Raw genomic sequence first — 19,824 nt, forward strand, 5'->3', positions numbered from 1 at the left:
TTACTGACACTGGAGACTCCTTCCGTAAGTGGTAAATAAACATGTTCTCACAGGAAGGCAGTCGTGGCCTAATGGATAGAAAGTCGGACTTGCAAAACAAAAGGCTGCCCACTGGTGTGTGTGTGTGTGTGTGTGTGTGTGTGTGTGTGTGTGTGTGTGTGTGTGTTAAATGCAGAGCACAAATTATACTTGGCCACAAGTCACTTCACTTCAGGAAGTTTCACATCATCAATTATACATTTAATAAAAAAAAAAAATAAAATTATTAGGCTTAGATTATGTAGTATATCCACCACTGAAGTCCCCATGAATCAGCTGTTACTATAGAAACATTAACATATTCGAATAGGCGAATCAGTATAAACCTGAGATTTGACTTACAGCTTCTGACCAATTGGATTCAAGAATTCAACATGTAACAACCACCACTATTTTGATAAAATGATTTTAAGTCACTTAGCTAAAGAACCAAGCTCTTCCATCAGATCACGAAGAGACGATGACGTGTTTCACACTTTATTCATAGAAAAAGCACTGAAATTCAACACAAATCATATAAAATGGTAGTAGCATTACATAAATAGTAATAAATTTTTGTTTATAGACATTAGCTCAAGAGGTTGCACAAACGAAAAAAAAAACGTCGTCGAACTATACTTTTGTGGCAACAAATACTGGATACCTTTTTCATAATTCAGTAGCACGGAGAGGTGACAAACACTTTTCCCTTAAATTAAAAATGAAAGAAGAGAAAATAAAAATAAAAAAAACAGAACTCAAACAGTAGATGAACTAGTGAACAATCTCTACCAGCGATTATTATTATTATTTTTTTCCTTCTAAACTCTAGGGACAGATCAGAACACTGGTACAGTCAACACATATAGACACTTAAAGAGTTATGGGAAAGAGAGAGAGAGAGAGAGAGAGAGGAAATAAAAAATAAACTCAAAGCCACAGGAATTCTGTTTTTTTGCAATGCCGCTGGATCAGCTAGACGAGCTACTAAAGATGCTTGGATGTGTGGAGTTTGTATAAGCAAGCAGCTACGATCGTCCTGCATTTGTCAAGAGGGAAAAAAGGCAAATTCAATCCCTAAACCTGCAAAACATCTGCTTGCTCTTCCACTGATCACGGCTTGATCTGGTCCGGCTTGAAGGAGAAAGACTGTGGAAGGTTTCTCACTTTAAAAAAAAAATAAATAAAAATGTGACTTATGTGGCTAATCGTTTGAAGGTAGTTATGGAACGGAACTGGAAAAAGAGTGTTTAAAACAAAACTGACTGAAACTGAAGTCTCCTCATATATAGCCAGAGCGGCGTCTTTCAAAAGTCTCGAGACAACATCATATCAAAACAGAGCTTTTGTCTAATTCCCTCCATAATAATACAGCCAGTGGGTTTGGACTAGGCATGTGCTGATAATCAATTATAAAATATATCAGGATTTTCTGCAAAATAACATTGCTACATTCGCTTTTACAGCGTGAGGCAGCGTATGCTTTCTTTATTTAACGGAGCATCGCATAATTCTCTTCCATGAAAGTTTGAAAAACATGGTGGACAAAATTGTCGCTCCGTCTGAGGAATAATTCTTTAGCACTGTACTGTTTTAATACAATATGCTTAAGCAAACATTGGGTTATGACGATTTAAGATCGGCACAGGCCTAGTTTATGCAGCTCGTGGCATCCTTCTGCAATCAGACTTCCTAAATCACTTTGAGAAGATAAGGCTTCAAAGTAAAAAAAGACATACGCAAGTCACTCGAAAGGCAAAAGTCCCAAAACTGTCCGTTCCCGAAGAGGGTTAAAGAAAAAAAAAAAAAAAATCAGGAAGTGGTTCTGCATAGTCAGTTCAACGGCTGTTCTTCCTTTTCTTTCTTCTTCCCTTCAGTTTTTTACACACCATGCTTCTCTTGCAAAAAAAAAAAAAAGTGTACAAAAGACCAAAAAATAACAAGAAATAAGGAGGAAAAAAGGAACTGTTCACAGGAGCACCTGAGAAATGTTTTTTTTTTTTTTTTAAAAAAGTCTTTCTGCCGTCACATTCCCAGCCCGCGACAAATTCAAGTATCCGAAAAGAAAACAACAAAAAAAGAAACCATACAGTTATCATAAATAATTATAACTTTACAATTTTTTGAATTGACACTTTCATATTTACAATATCTTAAATGCTTATGCTACTATTTTTTTTGTTTCGTTTCTTTAAGTGATTCCCTGAGAACTGAGTTGAGCATCTTGTCCTTTCTCTCCAGGTTTCCTTCCGTTCGTAGCCGCCGAGTGCATTCTAAGTGTTGGGAGCCGAGCGGGCACTTGTAGGGGGATGGCTGGGGGTGGCATGTGGAAGATATTTTTGTTTTTTTGTTTTTCTGGTCCTCTTGCATTTTTTCAATCTCTACATATAACCAAATTTTGATTAATGCTTGGAAAATATAATTGTTAATGCAGACAAGGTGAAAGGGGAGGGAGTGAATCAAGTGCTTGTATAACAACACAACTACAGTTACTACTATTTTTGTTTCTGATTATTTTCTTTCTCTAAGAACAACATGTCTGATAGAGTCATGTGCCAATAATTACTGCCAAACGTTACTACTTTCAAGAGGTTGCCTAAGTAGGCAGCAAATTTGGCGAAGCATTGCATGCATGATAATGCTAAGCTTTAATGTGGAATCTCTGTCTGCATAACTCTCCCCCCCTAAAAGTAAAGCCATCTTTAGAAAGATGAGGTTTTTGTTCAGATTCAGGCGGAGAAGGAAACCCCGTGCTCTTCTCAGGTATGGAGGCGTGGCTCTCAGTAACGTTCCCTTAATTCTCTTTCTTCCCAACGCGAGAAAAAGGGCAAAGACAAACCAAGAGGAGCGGACAGAGGGGAGGGTGGCGTTCACGGCTTGGCTGATTCCTGGGTTATGTAGAATTGCGTTAAGATGAGGAACACCTCGATATTTCAGCTAGCTTTTTCGCTCTACCCCCGGGAACAAGGCCTCAGCCTCATCCTGTTAAAGCTGTTCCTTAAAATACAATCGAGGTATGACTGTAACACTGTGTGCGAGTGTTTTTTTTTTTCGGAATGACTGTTTTGAGCTTTTGAGCTCTTTGCCGAAAAAAAAATAAGAACCACCAATCACCACGATGGAAAAGGCTCAAAATACTCCGCCTATCATTTGGTTTCTCTTTATGTGCCACTTCTGCATCTGTATTAAACTAAAGCAAGCATAAGCCGAAATCAAAAGGTTGTTCTGGCCTCCACAGGTTCTAATAAATCCGTGAACGTTGGTTGTTCACTAAACGCAAACTGTATCAAACTAAAAAAAATAAAAATAAAGGATACTCGGAATATACAGGAAGAAAATAATGCCTTAAATAAACGAGGAGTGAGTGGGGAGTCCTTTATATTCTCCTCAGCCAAATCGCTCACGCACGAGCATCATGAGCTTCTTCTTGCCCTTGTAGATCTGCTTGAGGTTGTCAATAAACTGGGCGAACTGCACGTGGCCGTCGTGTGCCATCAGGAAGGTGTCACGCGCTTTGCCCAGGAATTCAATGAACTCGCCGTAGTGGCGTGGGCTGATGTGCGTGAGGCGCGAGTGTGTGGTGCTGATGTAGGCGCCGATGGCGGCGTCCAGCAGTTGGCGCAGTGGCGCCTTGTCCGTGCTCATCAGCTTGCCTGAGCTGCGGCGGCCGGGGATACCAGCCAGGCCGGGCGCAGTCACCGTGCAGCGGCGCAGGATGTCCGAGAGCACGGTGGCACAGCGCACACCCTTTACCACCAACGGCACCATGGCGCCCAGCTCGTTCTTGCCCAGCGAGTGGCTGAGAGCGCATGCCCACAGGACATCGTTGATAGCCGGATGCGTGTCCTGGTTGTACGCCAAGCTCACATGTGCCATGGCCAACGATGCCAACTTGAAGGCACGCAGTGGGTAGCCGCGGTGTTCCATGTATCGCGCGATGGTGAACAATTGCGCATGCGTCATAGCCGTTGCTGCCGCGTCCACTGCGATCTGGTAGGCCGTCTCGAAGGCCACATGCTCCTTCTCGCATAGTGTGAGTGCAGACAGTGCGCAATTGGCCGGGTCCTTCATGGCGCACTGCAGTGCGAGTGTTCGGGCGCAGCTCGCCAGTTCCTCGCGCTGCCCGTAGTCCAGGCTGAGACGCAGTGCTGTGCCGTGAGACATGACTGCTGCAGCAACAATACTCGTAGCCTCAGTGGGTGTGAACAGTGTGTACCAACTCTGCAGAATGCTGACCAGCGCCCGCAGCCCTACAGAGGGATGTGAAGGACAAAGCAACCGGAGAAGAGGAATGTCAGAACCAGCAAGAAACAATGCTTTGGAAAAATCAATAACATAGACACAGTATTGATTTTACAATAACATAGAATATAGGTGGAGTTTGATACAGACCAACTTCAGTAGCGCAGGTGACGAGCCAGCGCACCATCTCTCTGCGTCTCCAGTTCAGAGTGGACAGAGTCATCCTCATCACCTACAAAGAAACAAAATGAGAAGATATAACTGACTTCATACAGACGGGTGGACTAAACAAGACAAACAGCGTGCGCGCACACACACACACACACACACACACACACACACACACACACACACCTGAAGGCCGAGCTCCAGGGCCACGTTGAGCAGGGTGATGTCAGGTGGGCTGTCTGCGGGGGTGGCAATCTTGAATGCATCTTGGGCTAGTTTAAAGATGAGTGAGGAGGAGTGGATGTTTTTCTGGATGGCCTCGAGGACCGTGCGCAATCTCAGCATGTCTCCTGCTCAAAACACAACACACAACATTAGTTACATTAGCTTCAAACCTCCAGTGCAAAACTACAGAATCAGACCAAATGTGTCTTTAGGTCTCAGTATAATGGATCATGTCTGATTTTCTACATTTGAGGTTAAGAGGGATATTGTGTAGATTTAATCATTTGCCAAAAATTCACTTTAATTTAATACAGTGGAAGAAGTGAAATGTATGAAACTGCTGTGGCTTTGTGTGTTACTCACCCTTGGCTGCAGTGAGCATGGTTGATGCCAGCTCACACTGCTGGGACTCGAGGTGCCCGAGGGTGAACCAGCGCGGATATCTGCTCGGCACAATAGAGATTCCGTGGTGCGGGTGACCCACATCACCTGATGGAGCTGTGGACTCTAGCACAGGCAACCTGGAACACACACACACATCACAACAGATTAACACCCATGATAAACAGTGCGCCATCTTATTTATACACACAAAAACAGCAAACTGGGGGTTTCAGTTAGTTTGTGATAGTTACCCAGAGATCAGAAACTGATGATAAACAGTTAAAACTCTACAGTTATATAGCATCATTAAAATAAATCCAGATTATATGCAAATTGAAGACACCCCCACTCATACATAGCCGTCCCCTCAAATGATACACCGATGTAAAAGCATGGCCTACATTTGTATACTGGAACATGATTGGCTTTTACATTGTGTAATGCAGTAACACATTTCTGTTAGTTTATAGATTAACGATGTTCCCAAAATGCAGCATTTAAACTGACAACAGTCCATCTCTGTGGACATCCAGACAACAGCGATACTCAGGGTTCAATTAGCTCAGTCTTTGAGCCGAGACTGCAGCTCTGTGCTCTACTGCTCGTGTCTGAGAGTGCAGTGGGAGCAACATTATCGATCGATCGCGTATCAGCGAGAACCGGGAGGATCTGGGCCTGGATTAGTGATGGCACAGTAATAAAGGCCCACAGAGACTCCATGCAAACACTGATGCACCATTACACAAGAGATGTACAGTCCTGGAAGGTCAGATGACCACACAGTACTGTTTTTTCTCCTGTAACAATGTTTCAACTCATCTAGGGCATCTGTTCCCTTTTTACAGCTCTTCCTGTGAGAGCATTTCTCTTTTACACAGTGACGGTTTCATACGATGGAGCACCAAGAACAAAAATCGACTTTAGCTTTTTACAGTTGTTGCTGTAATTACTTAATGCTAATTTCAATCAATGCTATTTCAACATTATTATTATTTTTTTTTACACATTAACAGGGTCTTGCACCTACTGTCTCCAGAAAGTTGTCTAAAGAAGGTTGGGTCACTCTATATGAAGTTCTCACCTCATGGCCCTCAGGCCGATCTTGTAGGCCAGGTCTGTGTCATGGGGAAGGAGTGCAGTGAACAGGTACTTAGCAAACGTGTGCATGGGTACGCTCTCTCTGTGGATCACCTCGCCTAGGCCGCTAAAGGGACCGCCTGTGTACATACAGAAGAAATAGTGTCACAATTCAACGTATCTGCGAGTTAAACATCGCTAAGTTGAGGCCAGAGTTAAACTCCTACCTTCCAGCAGAAGCATGGCCTGCTTGCGGAGTGTGTGCACCAGCAGCTCATCCAGCTCCAGCTCCTGCAGTTTGGCGACAATCTGCTCCTCGTTGCGACACACCTTGTCCTGGGCATACAAGCCCTCGGGCATCAATCTCTGCTGCCCCATACCCATCAGTGCTACCTCCAGCGCCAAGGCCAGGTACGACTCACTGGCATCCGGGCAGCCCCACACGGGCACATGCTGATAAACAGGGGGCTTGGGATCACCGGAATCTGGAAGAGAAGAGTAAATTAAGGAATTAAGGCTAATAAGGTTTGGATAGTATTTTGTCAAGTTACACTCAGATTTGGATTTAAAAAATATATCTGAAATTTGTTTGAAATATGAAGGCATGTATGTATGTGAAAGTGTGTATAAGTGTATGTGTGTGCGTGGGTGAGTGTAACCTGGGGAAAAAAAAAACACCATCTGTTTGATAAAAGTGTCAGCACCAGCTATTAAATCCTGGCTATGATTCCTGTGTTTGCATTAGATGGTGTGAGGCAACACCAAAAACATGTGTGTGTGTGTGTGTGTGTATATATATATATATATATATATATATATATATATATATATATATATATATATATATATATATATATATATATACACACATACACACACACACACACAGTGAAGGCCTGGAGGACGCCTACTAAGTGACAAACGAATGTGATTTGCTAATTCACACATCTATTAGAAAGGACAGAGTATGCTTATGAAGGTGTGAATGAGTGTCTGGAGATCAAAAAGTTTTTCTCGCACAAGAATGAAGAAAAAAAACAAAGACAGCAGGAATGTAAGAGGGAACGAGAGTGGGCGAGGGAGATTGAGATTGAAAAGAGGAGAGAGAGAAAACCAAAGAAGGAGAGATGTTTGAGTTTGGAATACACACTCCAGCTGTTGTTAATGCTCAGGAGTTTCTGATTGGATGAGCTTTTATGCCACACCCACTGTGCTACAAAGTGCCAGATGTTTCCAAATGTGTGATGGGAGTCAAACAAAGGGCTGTGCTACGTACACCCCTCACACACTCCAGCACAGAGACACACACAGACACACACAGTACCACTTGGCTGCATTATTCCAAATCACAATAGCTCCCTGTTGGTTTCACACAATAGCAACACAAAAGGCAACAATGCAGCTTGGAGCGATGTATAGAATGCAAACGCTGATTGATTTTATACATTTTACTCCACCGTGTCGTCAGAGTGACCCCACGGCTACAATACAACCATACACACACGCACACGCACATGCACACGCAAGTACACATACAATAATACAATGCTGTGGTGTTTTATAAGGTGTGAAAGGCTATAGAAGCCTAATCTAATTCCTACCAGCACACAAAACACACACACGCTCCTCCCCCATCTGCCAGCCCGTAATAGTCTACCTCCTGTATCCATGGCATTGTCATCCTCCACCCGACACGTCTCTGTTAGAGTGGCGAAAAGGCAGCCGATGGGGTCGAGCGGGTGGCCCACCCAGCCCTCCAGATTAGTAGTGCTGGTCATTCCTCTCTGCAGCAGCTCTGCACGTGCACACACACACACACACAAATGAATTATGGGGGATAAAAGGCTCAGCACAATTAATCTAACAGCTGTTTCTTAAAAACACAGAACAGTGAACGCTGCACATTTTAGTGTTAACTCCAGATTCAACACATCAATATGTTCGAGTTGTAGATATGTGACAGATGGTTTGGGTGCAATTCTGAAGCTCCAAAAGTAAGTGCCCCCCTCATAGACACTCATCAGTTTTCACTCATTTTTAACATTTTCTTATCAGAAGCAAAGATTTTTTAAATTTTTTTTTTTGGTGAAAAAAAAAAACCCTTACATTTCTGTATCTACAACATTTTTTATATTCATATCCATGCAACTTATTCGCTGAACTGATGCTCACTCAAACAAATACTCTAATCTAACAAGCTAACATAATTAGCTAGTATTTATAGAGAAAATTGGCTACCTAACCACTAGATTAACACTGGACAACACATACACAGGCCAACTTTTAAAATGATGATGTAAACATACCAAAATCATTTGTTTCAGGAAGACACATCAGCAGTTTTATATCTGCATTTTTTTGTTAAGACACAAGCAAGTAACCTTAAGTAATTTAGCAAGCTAGTCAAGTTAGGTAGCCAAATTTCTCTGTCCACATTTACTAGATTTGAAGGATAACGTAGCAATCAAGCATGATTTAGCATGCAAACCAATTCAAAACCAGAAAAACATGAGGTAACAATTTATTTGAAAAGTACCCACACCTACATAGTGCGTTTATTACACATTCATAAGCATTGCATAAAACCTTTACCTTGTGATACAATAGGATATACGTCCTAAACCTTTAATGATATTACTTGGGTTTGTTTGTTTATTTATTTATACATACATACATGCATAAACCACACAGTGTTGCTTCCTAAAATATTAATGCAATACTAGTGAATGTGTTATTAAAGCTCAATGTAGGTACCCAGTACTCAAATCTCAGCCCAACACACCTCATCTGGACTTGGCGTTAGTTCGATACTAAACACTTAAACACAAAAACAACCTGTGTGATGCACTAAGGCCTTGTAGCTCGACATGAGGAGATAAGCTAAACCTGCTCAGTTTGGAGCACAATGCAGCTTTTGTAGGTTTTTGGCTTCTACAGGCCTGGTATGATGCCAAGCAGATAAAGATTGCTGTAAGGTCATGTTCCAGTCTCTGTGTGTGTGTATTACCTTTCTTCTGGTGTTTGTAAATGTCCAGCTGCCTCTGCTGCTGAAGCCGGAGAGTGTTGATGATAGCCACGGCCAATCGTAGGGCTTCTCTTGGGTAACCATGGGAACGCAGGGCATCCACCCTGGCACATGCAGTAGGCACATGATCTGCAAGAAAGGTCATGTGACACACTGTTAGACACGGCCACATATGTGCGTGTTCGCGCTTGTGCTGTGGGTGTGTGTCTGTCTTACCCAGCCACAGTGGCAGACCTTGAGGGTTAAAGAGCAGGTTCTCTCCCTCTCTCTGGTAAGCGGGCGACACATAGAAATCGCTGCTGATGATTCGCTGCAGGTGGCTGTCCTGCCAGTGCAGGTCGCATGCTTCCATGGCACGAGTGAACACTGTCCGTCTCGGCCTGGCCAATGAGTCTACAACACACATGACAGGCAGAGTTGATGTCAGTCAGGGAACACACTATGAGAAACCACCGAGTCAGAACCCTGTATGTGTGTGTGATTTTCAGCTGGCTTTGGGTTGAAAAGTTAGAATTATTTTACAATTTCTTTTTTTTTTTTAGTAAATAAAGAATGACAGTATTTTTTATCCTTTTACAGTTACATCTATCATAGCAGAACATCTGTTGAACAACTTAGTTCCTGTTATCACCCATGTTATAATAACTATAAACAATTTCTTTCTCTCTTGAAGCTGTTAAAAAGTGCCGACACTGGAGACTCCTTGCAAAATGTTAAATAAACATCTCCTTACAGCAAATGTCACCGTATCTATGATTATACATTTTCTTTGTTACGTAAAATGCATTTTCAAACCCGTTTATCTTAGGGTTATTTTAGGATCGTGTGGAGCACCCATCATGCAAGTCCCTGTGAATGAGTTGTTATTATAGAAACAATAACGGATTAATTAATATAAACCTGTGATTTCCAGTTACACAGCTGTCAAACAAATCAGAATTGGTGGTATAATTGAGTTTAATGTCTAAACACAGTGCCGGTCTAAGCCCTAATCTGTGCTTTCTGGATGCCCACCGTGTGCCAGGTTGCTCTGGGGCAGGGCGTTGGTGATGTTGGGAAGCTCGCTGCCGTAGTTGCCGTCCTCCAGCGGGCAGATATCCATGTCACTCCACTTCTTCAGCTGTTTGAGCCATGCGCTCTTCTCCTCGCTCTTACAGTGAGGGTTCAGCACAATGCACACCCACAATGCACCTGTGGAACAATGAGATGGAACAGAGCACTGTTACTGAGGAGTGTCTCGGAAAATGAGAGCACAAGAGGAACAGAGATAAAGGGGCAAAGGAAAAGATGAGAGGGAGGACAGAGTGAACAGAAAGACAGCCCGAGGCAGAGAGGAGGAGGGGGAACTGCACTCTGCCTGCCTGCAGCGTTTAATGGGACTTTAAAAGTGAAATGGAAAAATGAGAAGCCCGTGTGTAATGGAGTAGGTGCTGGTGTGTGACTGTCAAACAGTGGAGGTGTGTGGAGCAGAAGAGGATTTTTTATAAGCTCCAGAGACACACAGCTGGAAGAGTAGACCACTGTCATGACCAAAACACTCACATATGTGCATCGATCCTACTGTGACCCAGATGTCCAATAAAACAGAGGCATACATTCAAATCGCCTCTCCTATTGGTTGATAGTATTGACAGGTTTATCATTTGGCCAATCGGAGTGAAGTTTTGCTTTTCATCAGTTTGACCTGGACTCAAGTCTTAGCATGCATGTCATGTTGGTTAACATGCATGTTGCTGCATGTGAAGAGAAAAGGGGCGGAGCTTTGTAATCCAGCAGTCATTTTCAGGAAGCCAATCTACCCTTGCAAATGGCCTGATCAATAGAAAGCAGGCTGAAAGAAAGGCCATTGATTTTGTGGCCATATTTGATGGGTAGCATTGCACTTCCTTTCATGTCAGCTGTGTATACTGCTTTCTGACGTACATTAACGTTTTGATGCTCTTAAGAGCGAGGAAATAAGTTAAGGAGGATGTAGTTGCGATTCAAGGCTCTGCAATAGTAATAGTAAACTACACGTAGTGTTAAGCACAATAGATCAAGCTAACTGTTCACCTAGCTTCTAGTCATACTAAGTACAAGCTAATTTCATGCTAATCAGTATTTTCAGTACATCACAACACACTTGATGGAACTGAATGAAGTTATAGTGTCATAATTAGCCTGTACACTCTTGCCACATAGATAGACGCGACAACTCACCCAGTTCGTCCCACAGCTGCCGACACTTGTCCGTCATTCCCGTGCCCTGCTGTCGCCATAGCGACAGGCGTGGGTCAGCCATAAACTGCTCCGTGATGAGGGTGAGCATGCGCGCTCCGTTCGAGTCCCGCATGCGCAGCATCTCCCGCACCTGTACACACACACACACACACACACACACACACACACCAATCATGAATGATACATTCGCTCAACGTCATATAATCGATTATCAACACATGCCTAAAAATCGTAGAAGCAGTGGAATATATACAGCAGGCATAGAGGCTGATGGTAACAATGTCCAAATTCATCAGCTGAATCAGACAGATACGCGCACGCACACACACACTGGAAATAAGAGGCTGCTTGACATTTTATTAAAGCACATTGATTTAAATAGTCCTTGCAGGATTTTATAGCGCCATCATTTATCACAATAGCATCTTTAATATCGAGCATGTCTTCCACTTGATGTGCAGACACGCACACACACGTGCGCACGCAAACGCACTCACACACGCAAACACGCACGCACACATACATACTAATGTCTCTCACCTTGGCGAACATGGAGTTAAGCTGCTTTCCCGAGCCGTAGTAGCCTCCCTGCGAGAGGAACTGTTTGACCTGCTCGCGTACCTGCTCCTCATCCAGGTGCCAGCAGTTATCATCATCAATACTGGCTCCTGCTGTGGGGTCCGGGGCCCCTAAAACAAACAAACGCACACACAGAAAATATTAGTCCAAAATACAGGCATACCATTCTGGACCTTTTGAACTAGTATATTACTGTAACAATGGTGAATCTGAAACTTAGAGAACCAGATTTTTTCAATAAAAAATCGCTGTTGATACCCCACCTATAAATTCTATTTGTTTAGATATACAATGATACATACATGTTGTTATGTTGCGCAAGTTCCAGTAATGTTGCAGACAAAATTAGCTGATGGGCATGTAGGGATGAAAACGTACTCGTAAAACTCTCATTCACTGGTCAGAAGTACGCTAATGATAAAGGTAAATACAAACGTTTTTAAAGCGCTTTGTGTATCACATCTAGAATTTATGTTCACTCTTTCCAAATTTCCAGACCAAATCTCCAGAATGTTTGGCATTTCTGCAGTTCTACAGCTTAGTATATGGCTCAGTTTGTGCCTTGCGGTTAGTTTTATTTTTATTCCTTTAGTGATGCCGTAATTGTTTTGCACAGTGTTACTTCCTGAGCTGAACCGTCACTGCAGTCCTGATATTAATCCCTCTGTCAGAGCTGTCATGATAGAGCAATGTTCATAAAGCCAATTACAAGGTTTCAGAAACAATCAGCATGTTTGAATTCTGCCATTTCTGTTATGGTGACAGCAACACGAGGTTCTGCACCTATGGGTATTGTGCAGTCGTAGAATGTACCTAATCACTCAGTCACATTACAATTAGACTAAAAATTTGCAAACATGTCATTTCACTGCACAGCATGGACTTTACAAAAATATTTAAAAAATATAAAAAATATCAGATTTATGATGTTCGTGCTACAAAAAGTTTCTCTGTGAACTCAGCACACTTACTCTCTTACCCTGCAGTAACACCACCACTTAGATCAAATAATGCCAAAATACTTGATTTCCACCCCATAAAAATGCTCTTAAGCAGAGTTTTTCTTCACTGTGCTTCTCTGGATAATGTTACGCTTTCAGCAAAGAGCACACTCTGATTTGGAAATAACAGGCGAGATGGAAAGCATTAAAGATTTCATATTTCATCACTTTATCAAGAGAGATCACCATTTCTAAGACATCAGTTCATTTTAAATCGACTCCCCATTGGTACGCTTTAAAACACACACACACACACACACACACTTCAGTAGTTCTGCTTTTTATATCCAAAAATAGTCACAAACACACATGAAGAGATCGATATGATAAGTTTTCAAAATCACATTTTTTTTCCTCAGTGTCGTATATAACACTGATCTACTGCACAGTTGCTCAGAAAAACACGTGGCTGATATGACATTAAGATCCATTTCTTAACCAAGCAGTTACATTGCTAATGTTTCTCTCTTTTTGTTTAAGATCCACTTGTTAACTTTAGTTTTTTTTTTTTAATTGCCTTTCTGAATTTCTTAATCCTTCTAATTAATCAGGACAAATTCTATTTATATGAAAAAAAAACTTTAATAACATATTTGTAAATAAAAAGTCATTGCTAATTATAAGTCAGACCAAATTTTAATAAGGCACTTTTGTAATATATTGGACACAATTGTTTTTTCTACATCTGGTCATAAGATTATTTTTTTATATAAATGTATACATACCTTCTGAGGAAGGTACAAGGAGAAAATGTACACTATATGTACTATTCTGCATACATGAGAAGAAAAAAATAAGGATTTACTGCTTGAGAAAGTATTAACATTATTATTACTGTGTTATTAACAGGTTTGACTGAAAGGTTTGACTTAGTTCATTTTTTTAGCACTGGTTCTCATCAGCCCTGGTCATGTGACCATATTCCTGAAATTCCACGATCACAGTACAACTCCTGGTGAGTGGCTGATAAGCGCCCTAGTCGACTCCGACAGAAAGAGGGCACTTCCTGGCTAGGTTTTCTGCCATGTGTGCTGTGGCTGGCTTTAATGTTCCACTGGAGGAGGAAGGAAGAGGAAGAAGAGGTCTGCTTTCCCTCACCCATCCACCTCCAAACTAATTCTGAGACTGGTGAGAGCTCAGAACACTAACATAAACCGTGCAGGGATATTTCAGCCTAAAGAGCCGCACTTGGCAGAGCTAAAACTAACACGGCTCCCCGATAGGGTCTTAAAACGAAACGGTTACGAGTTATGAGCAAACACTTAAAGACACTTCTGAAAAGAACCCCTCACATGACCGGATTCCTGGCAGGCTGCATCCCATTTCCTAGATTCCCCACTCAGACTGTAGCTCCTGGCGAGTCGCTGGGAAGAGCCCTAGCTCATCGTTAAAGATGTTGTAAGGCAGATACCACAGCTCACCTTCGAAAGTGGGTACGTATGTTAAAATGAGGCTTGAAATTTGTGTGTTTTACCTACTGTTTGAAATGCTTTACTGTTTAGTCATGCCAGCGAAACTGTTTTGAATGTGTAAATACTGTCAGAACAAATTTCACTATTCAAATGGTATTCAGATTTTCATAATATTTACGTACTCAAAGGCAAAAAAAAATCCACATCTGAAAGTGGTAATGATGGAACTTCGTAATGCCATCAAACTTAGTAAAGTTGATTTGAATTTGTGAATTGCGTGATCCTCACCGTGCACTTGGTTAATCTCCGAGTTGGAGGACAGGATCTCGTCGGCGAGTTTCTGCGCCGTGGGCAGCACTTCAGTGTGGTGCGCCGTGATCAGATACTGCACAAGTTTCTGCAGCTGGTCCCGGTTCATCTGGAAGAGCGTCTCGGAGATGGGCAGCCGCAGCTTCACCTGCTCAGCCCGCCGGATGCGGTACAGCGATAGGGCCACCACGTGGGCGCAGTAGAAGATGTCGCGGTTGCCGCAGCCGCATGTCACTGACGTGATCTTGCAGCGGTCGAAGCTGATGGCCACACGGTGCGTCACCTCGGGCTCTGAGTGTGTGGCCGGTTCTGTTACTGTTCCGCTAAGGTGAAAACCTGGAGGGAGACAGAGAGAGGGATAAAAGAGTGTTAGTGTCATTAACCATATCTGGATCGAAAGAAAAAACATTTATATTATAGACACTTTAAAAGATACTGTTGCAGTTTCTGGTGACAAGCTAGCAAGTGATTGTAAGTTAAAGAAACCCAAGAGTATCCAATGCATGCTGGGTAAAAAGATGCCCAACAAAATGTAAAGGTATACAGCATTTTTAAATATAGTATTATCATATAAACCATTACTGCAGACAGTTTAATTTCATGAGCCAAAAAGTAGTCAGGATTAAAGAAGCACTTTGTAATTTTTACAGCCCTTTTATACCTTTGCAGGTGGAGTTCATTTCAGGGCCATAAAAATATAACCATAATTCTGAGTTACTGGATTTTAATATATAACTGGTTTAGACACACTTTTAAAACATTCCAAACTTCAGCTTTAAAGTCTCAAGTGCACTATATGCGGTCACTGAATCCCTGCCTGATGGGGGGAGGGGGATCCAGCAATTACTAAACCACCACCCGGGCTGCACTGATCTTACACAGTAATGGATTAAGGTCATCCAATCCTCTCAGAAAAAAAATAAAGAAAAAAAATCCCAGGAGAGCTCAGAGACACGCATGTCCTGGTAAGACAAGAGGAAAGCAGATCCTCTGCAACCTTTGACCTCCATCTCCCCATGGGCCAGGGTTGTGAATTCATCCTTGGGGAGAGTGTATTGGAGTTTTAACACACTCTGTAATGCTGGGGCACATGGGTAGGGGTGCTGCAAAGTCTCATCCTCAAACAAGTCCCCAAGGATATGGGGGTTAAAATGTGGGGCAAATATGCTTAAGACTGAGGGGTAAAGGAGGGAAAGAAAGGGTATACGGGTAGCCAATGGGACAGCTTGTGTCCAGGCTTCGACTGGTGAAATATTAATGATTGGGGCATGGACAATGGGGGCGCTACGATGAGGATTATAGTATCACTCTAACCCTAACACTACACCATGGCAACCCAGACTGGTCTATCAACACAAGGGGTGGATTACTGCAACATCAAGCCAAAATCCACCCTGTAAAACATGGTATAGGCTCTAATCTTATCTAGGTGATAGCAATATCTACAGTTTCTACAGAAATTATGCTAGTTTACCACCTTATGTGGTAAATGTTTCTTGCTAACAGTATTAAGGTTTCTGAACCTTCCTGAATTCTGACCTTATTAAAACCTGTAGATATGTTACTGAACATCTAATATCTGTGCAAGCATAAATTATCATTAGCATCAGTCATTTTACAAATAAAGCAACAAGGTTTTAGCATTAAACAATGCTACATAATGATTTCAGTATAGTGTCAGAGGCAGACATTTTGTAAAAATGTCTTTGAAATTTTTCCATACATAGGCAGTGACTTCCATTCTGGAAACTACAGTACTTGTACATGGACCAAAACATTACACGTCCACAGAAGCCAAAGAAATATGAACAGACCTAAATCATATCCTATATATACACAAAAGCATGCTCATACATATTCCCTGTGTGCGCCCACAAGTTGACATATTGTGTGCGCCAACATCAAGTCTCGGTTTAGGCCGACGTCTAACTAGACCTAGCAAAGCTGTCTTTAGCTGTGCCAAATCCCACAAAAGGCTTTTCCAGATGAGTTCTCCTAAGCAGGCGTCCTCCCCCGCCCCACCCCTCCTTGAGATTTTTCAGAAAACAAATCCGACGTCCAATTTACTGCCGAGCACTTTCAGGCAGAGCCAGCAAGCGCGGAGGCACCTGATTAAAGCGAGTTTATGGTGATGTCTGTTTCCAGTTTGATAAAAGGCTGAAAAGGAGAGGGGCTAGCCTTGCATCAAAGCAGAACTGAGCGGAAACAAAGACGCACAAGACGAGAGCAGAAGGTGGTTTTACGGACCTGGGCATTTCTTTCAGTCTAATGCACGAGCATTTAAGCCTTGTGTGGCCTCCGTGCTGCGCTGAGAAGAACCGAGACGCCACTGCTAAAAAAGAGAGAGCTAGAATGAAATAAAAGGAAGCACATAATGGCAAGATGCTATCCTTTTGCTTACTCTGTGGTAGGCATTGTACAGCAAGGTTGCTGGATGAATACTTAGACACAAACTTAGATTGAAACACCTCACCTAATGCAAATCACGCAAACGTCAACGTGTTTTCCATTTCAAAGTGTCTTTGGCCTTGGAGTGGATTGAGAATGCGGAATCAGATCATGGTGATTAGATGGCAAAACAAAGGCTCTGACAGTACCTTGAAATAAGTTCCACAACATTACATTTAAATATAAATGGATAAAAAGTACAATGTGTCATTCTTTACAGCACATTGCTGTGATATAAGACGAATAAAACACTTCAGTATGTGCTGCTATTGGAAAATAATCAACTTCGGAAGGATACCAGTATCTCTTCTTAATCACGCTATACTGTTATTGATGGGATTACTTTCTCTGGGAAATGCACCTTCAAATTTGTACATATATGGACATATAATTTTATCTTGTGAGCACAAATGCTAGCAAAAAATATAAAAATAAAAACGCTGGAGCAAAGAGTGTCTTCCCAGATGAGACGCAGGGAGGTGACAATTTCAAGTGTCTGTGAAATACAATAACCGTTTTAAACCTTAAAAATTCTGAAATGCTCAGATTGCTGTTGCACAACATATCATGGCTGTAAGTTAGTTTGTTGTAGATTACCGAATAACACCCACACCTCAATCACATGAACACAGAGCTCCACCACAATCAGCGTACAGCACGGTCTGTTAAACTAACAATACTGCGCATTATCGCTCACTGAAATGCTGTAAATCAGAAGGCTGAAGGCTGTGAACAAGGAAAGTGCTCTAAGAAGAGTCATTCTCCTGCCTGCCTCCTCCTCCTCGCGCTGTCCTTGCTGACTCCATTCCGCTAAATTGCTCTTTATCAGATACGCCGAGGGTGACTCAGGACTTCTCATCTGCCCAGGAGGAGGAAAAAAAAAACGAGACCAAGAAAGAGCTAGAGAGACAGGAGGATGGCAAGCAGAATGAAATTGAGACTGAGTGTGTGTGTATGTGTGTGTGTCAGAGAGAGAAAGACTGTGACACTGCAAAACAAGCCACAGGGAGTCTTGGGAGACCTGCAACGCTGCAGGAGTCCTTGTGCCTGTTACTAGCCTCCTTAACACGGAGGACAATATTCTCCACCAATCTTACAGCACTGCACCACACACACACACAGTCAAGTTGTGTCATCTGGCTGTCAAGTTTCAATACCCTCTATCAACCAGGCTCCACTTCCTTCGCCTATGCTAGTTTAACACAATTCATTGCCACCAAGTACTTCTCAGAGATCAAGACACTAAAGCCATACACACTTCAGAATGAAGTATAAAGGCCACACCTCTTTCAATGGGACTGATGCACAGAGGCCACACCTCCTTCACTGGGACTGATGCACTTGATAACATTGCTAAGAGCACTCTACTAATAAAAAAATAAACCCAACTGCTACATATACATAAAATTTAAAGGATTTCATTCAAATGTTATATGCGATTGTAAGCGTTCCTCATTGGCTCATGTGACGTGAGAGGGGCAGGCCTGATGTAGATGATGTTAAAGGTCCTCCTTCTCCTTTCACTACAAGCCTTTGTTGCTTTGCAGTAGTACATGCTTCACTACCATCCTCTCCACGGCTGCTCTTTTCACACTGACCTCTGAGGCCCTGTGTGTGTGTGTGTGTGTGTGTGTGTGTGCACGCATGTATGTGTGTGTGTATATTGGCTGCTTTCTCTACCAGGTCTTTTCTGATCATTCGGTACCTGGCTGAGAGGAGGCCTCAGGCACGGATCAGACAAAGGAGAGGGAGAAACAGACAGAGAGAGATGGAAACAGGGAAGATGTCCTAAGCAGATGGAATGCCAGTGTTGATCACAATAAGCCATGCAGTGTCAGCCTGGAGGAATAATGACACTGCTCCAGTTAATGTGGGTCATTGTGCTCATACACACACACACACACACACACACACACAAAACCAACTTCATGGGAAGGCATTCAGCCTACTTGACTGGCTTGTTTAAGATACACAAGGCTGATTCTAAATGAGATGACGCCAATGCTTAGTAAACAGTCCAATCAGGGGAAGCTAAACTGAATCAGATGCACTTTGTTGCATACAAAATTCAAATCTTATAGGAATGAAGACAAAACAATCATCAGGAGAATCCCCCTCCCCTTCCCACCCAGAGCCTGGATCTAATCTCCATGCCACGCTGCAGCAATAAGCTATGAGACTACAACAGTGTAATCCAGCCACAAGCTAATTCTCTCCGAACCACAATTATTATCCAACAAATCTATTCAAGACCAAGCTACTCACTGCATCAAACAGCTGATTGGATGTTTAGCTGAGTGGACATTTTGTAGACAACATTAAAATATTACTAAAAGCACAGTGTTTGTTAAATTTTATTAACAAACCTAAATATCAGAACATGTACAACATATCATAATATGTTTTATTTTTTTTAAACAACATATTGCAACTGTTACTGCCTTGAATGCTCATGGCGTCCTCGTCAGACCCGGTGTGTGCGTTTCTAACAATCATAATTAATCTATTGGCACTGGCCGCTAATTCTCATCGCTAACAGAGTTGCTTATAGCAGGCCGCACTGTTGGCCATCTGTTTGTAGGGGGGATTGTGGGGGCTGATACCACTGCAGTCAGCGGCGCTCATTGGGAAACAGGAGAGGACAAGAAAGGAGATCCACACTACACACTCCCTTGGCACCATCTGCCGGCCTTCAAAGACACCCACGCAGAAACAG

At 42.5% G+C, this 19,824-nt stretch overlaps 1 protein-coding gene across 1 annotated transcript in view; it reads right to left on the reverse strand.

The window, feature by feature from the left end:
* Positions 1-502: 502 nt before the first annotated feature.
* The window catches only part of zswim5 (zinc finger, SWIM-type containing 5), a 41,498-nt gene continuing 22,176 nt past the window's right edge, over positions 503-19,824 (reverse strand). The window contains exons 2-14 of the mRNA XM_026941164.3: positions 14,640-14,996; positions 11,900-12,048; positions 11,339-11,489; positions 10,154-10,330; positions 9,356-9,532; positions 9,122-9,268; positions 7,772-7,909; positions 6,342-6,599; positions 6,119-6,254; positions 5,017-5,174; positions 4,615-4,778; positions 4,411-4,492; positions 503-4,268 (exon numbers count right to left, since the gene is read on the reverse strand). Of these exons, the coding sequence (XP_026796965.3) occupies positions 3,406-4,268; positions 4,411-4,492; positions 4,615-4,778; positions 5,017-5,174; positions 6,119-6,254; positions 6,342-6,599; positions 7,772-7,909; positions 9,122-9,268; positions 9,356-9,532; positions 10,154-10,330; positions 11,339-11,489; positions 11,900-12,048; positions 14,640-14,996 (2,957 nt within the window). The 3' untranslated portion in view covers positions 503-3,405. The remainder of the gene's footprint in view (positions 4,269-4,410; positions 4,493-4,614; positions 4,779-5,016; positions 5,175-6,118; positions 6,255-6,341; positions 6,600-7,771; positions 7,910-9,121; positions 9,269-9,355; positions 9,533-10,153; positions 10,331-11,338; positions 11,490-11,899; positions 12,049-14,639; positions 14,997-19,824) is intronic.

This window comes from Pangasianodon hypophthalmus, chromosome 21, assembly GCF_027358585.1.
Source record: "Pangasianodon hypophthalmus isolate fPanHyp1 chromosome 21, fPanHyp1.pri, whole genome shotgun sequence".
In the NCBI taxonomy this organism is placed as follows: domain Eukaryota; kingdom Metazoa; phylum Chordata; class Actinopteri; order Siluriformes; family Pangasiidae; genus Pangasianodon; species Pangasianodon hypophthalmus.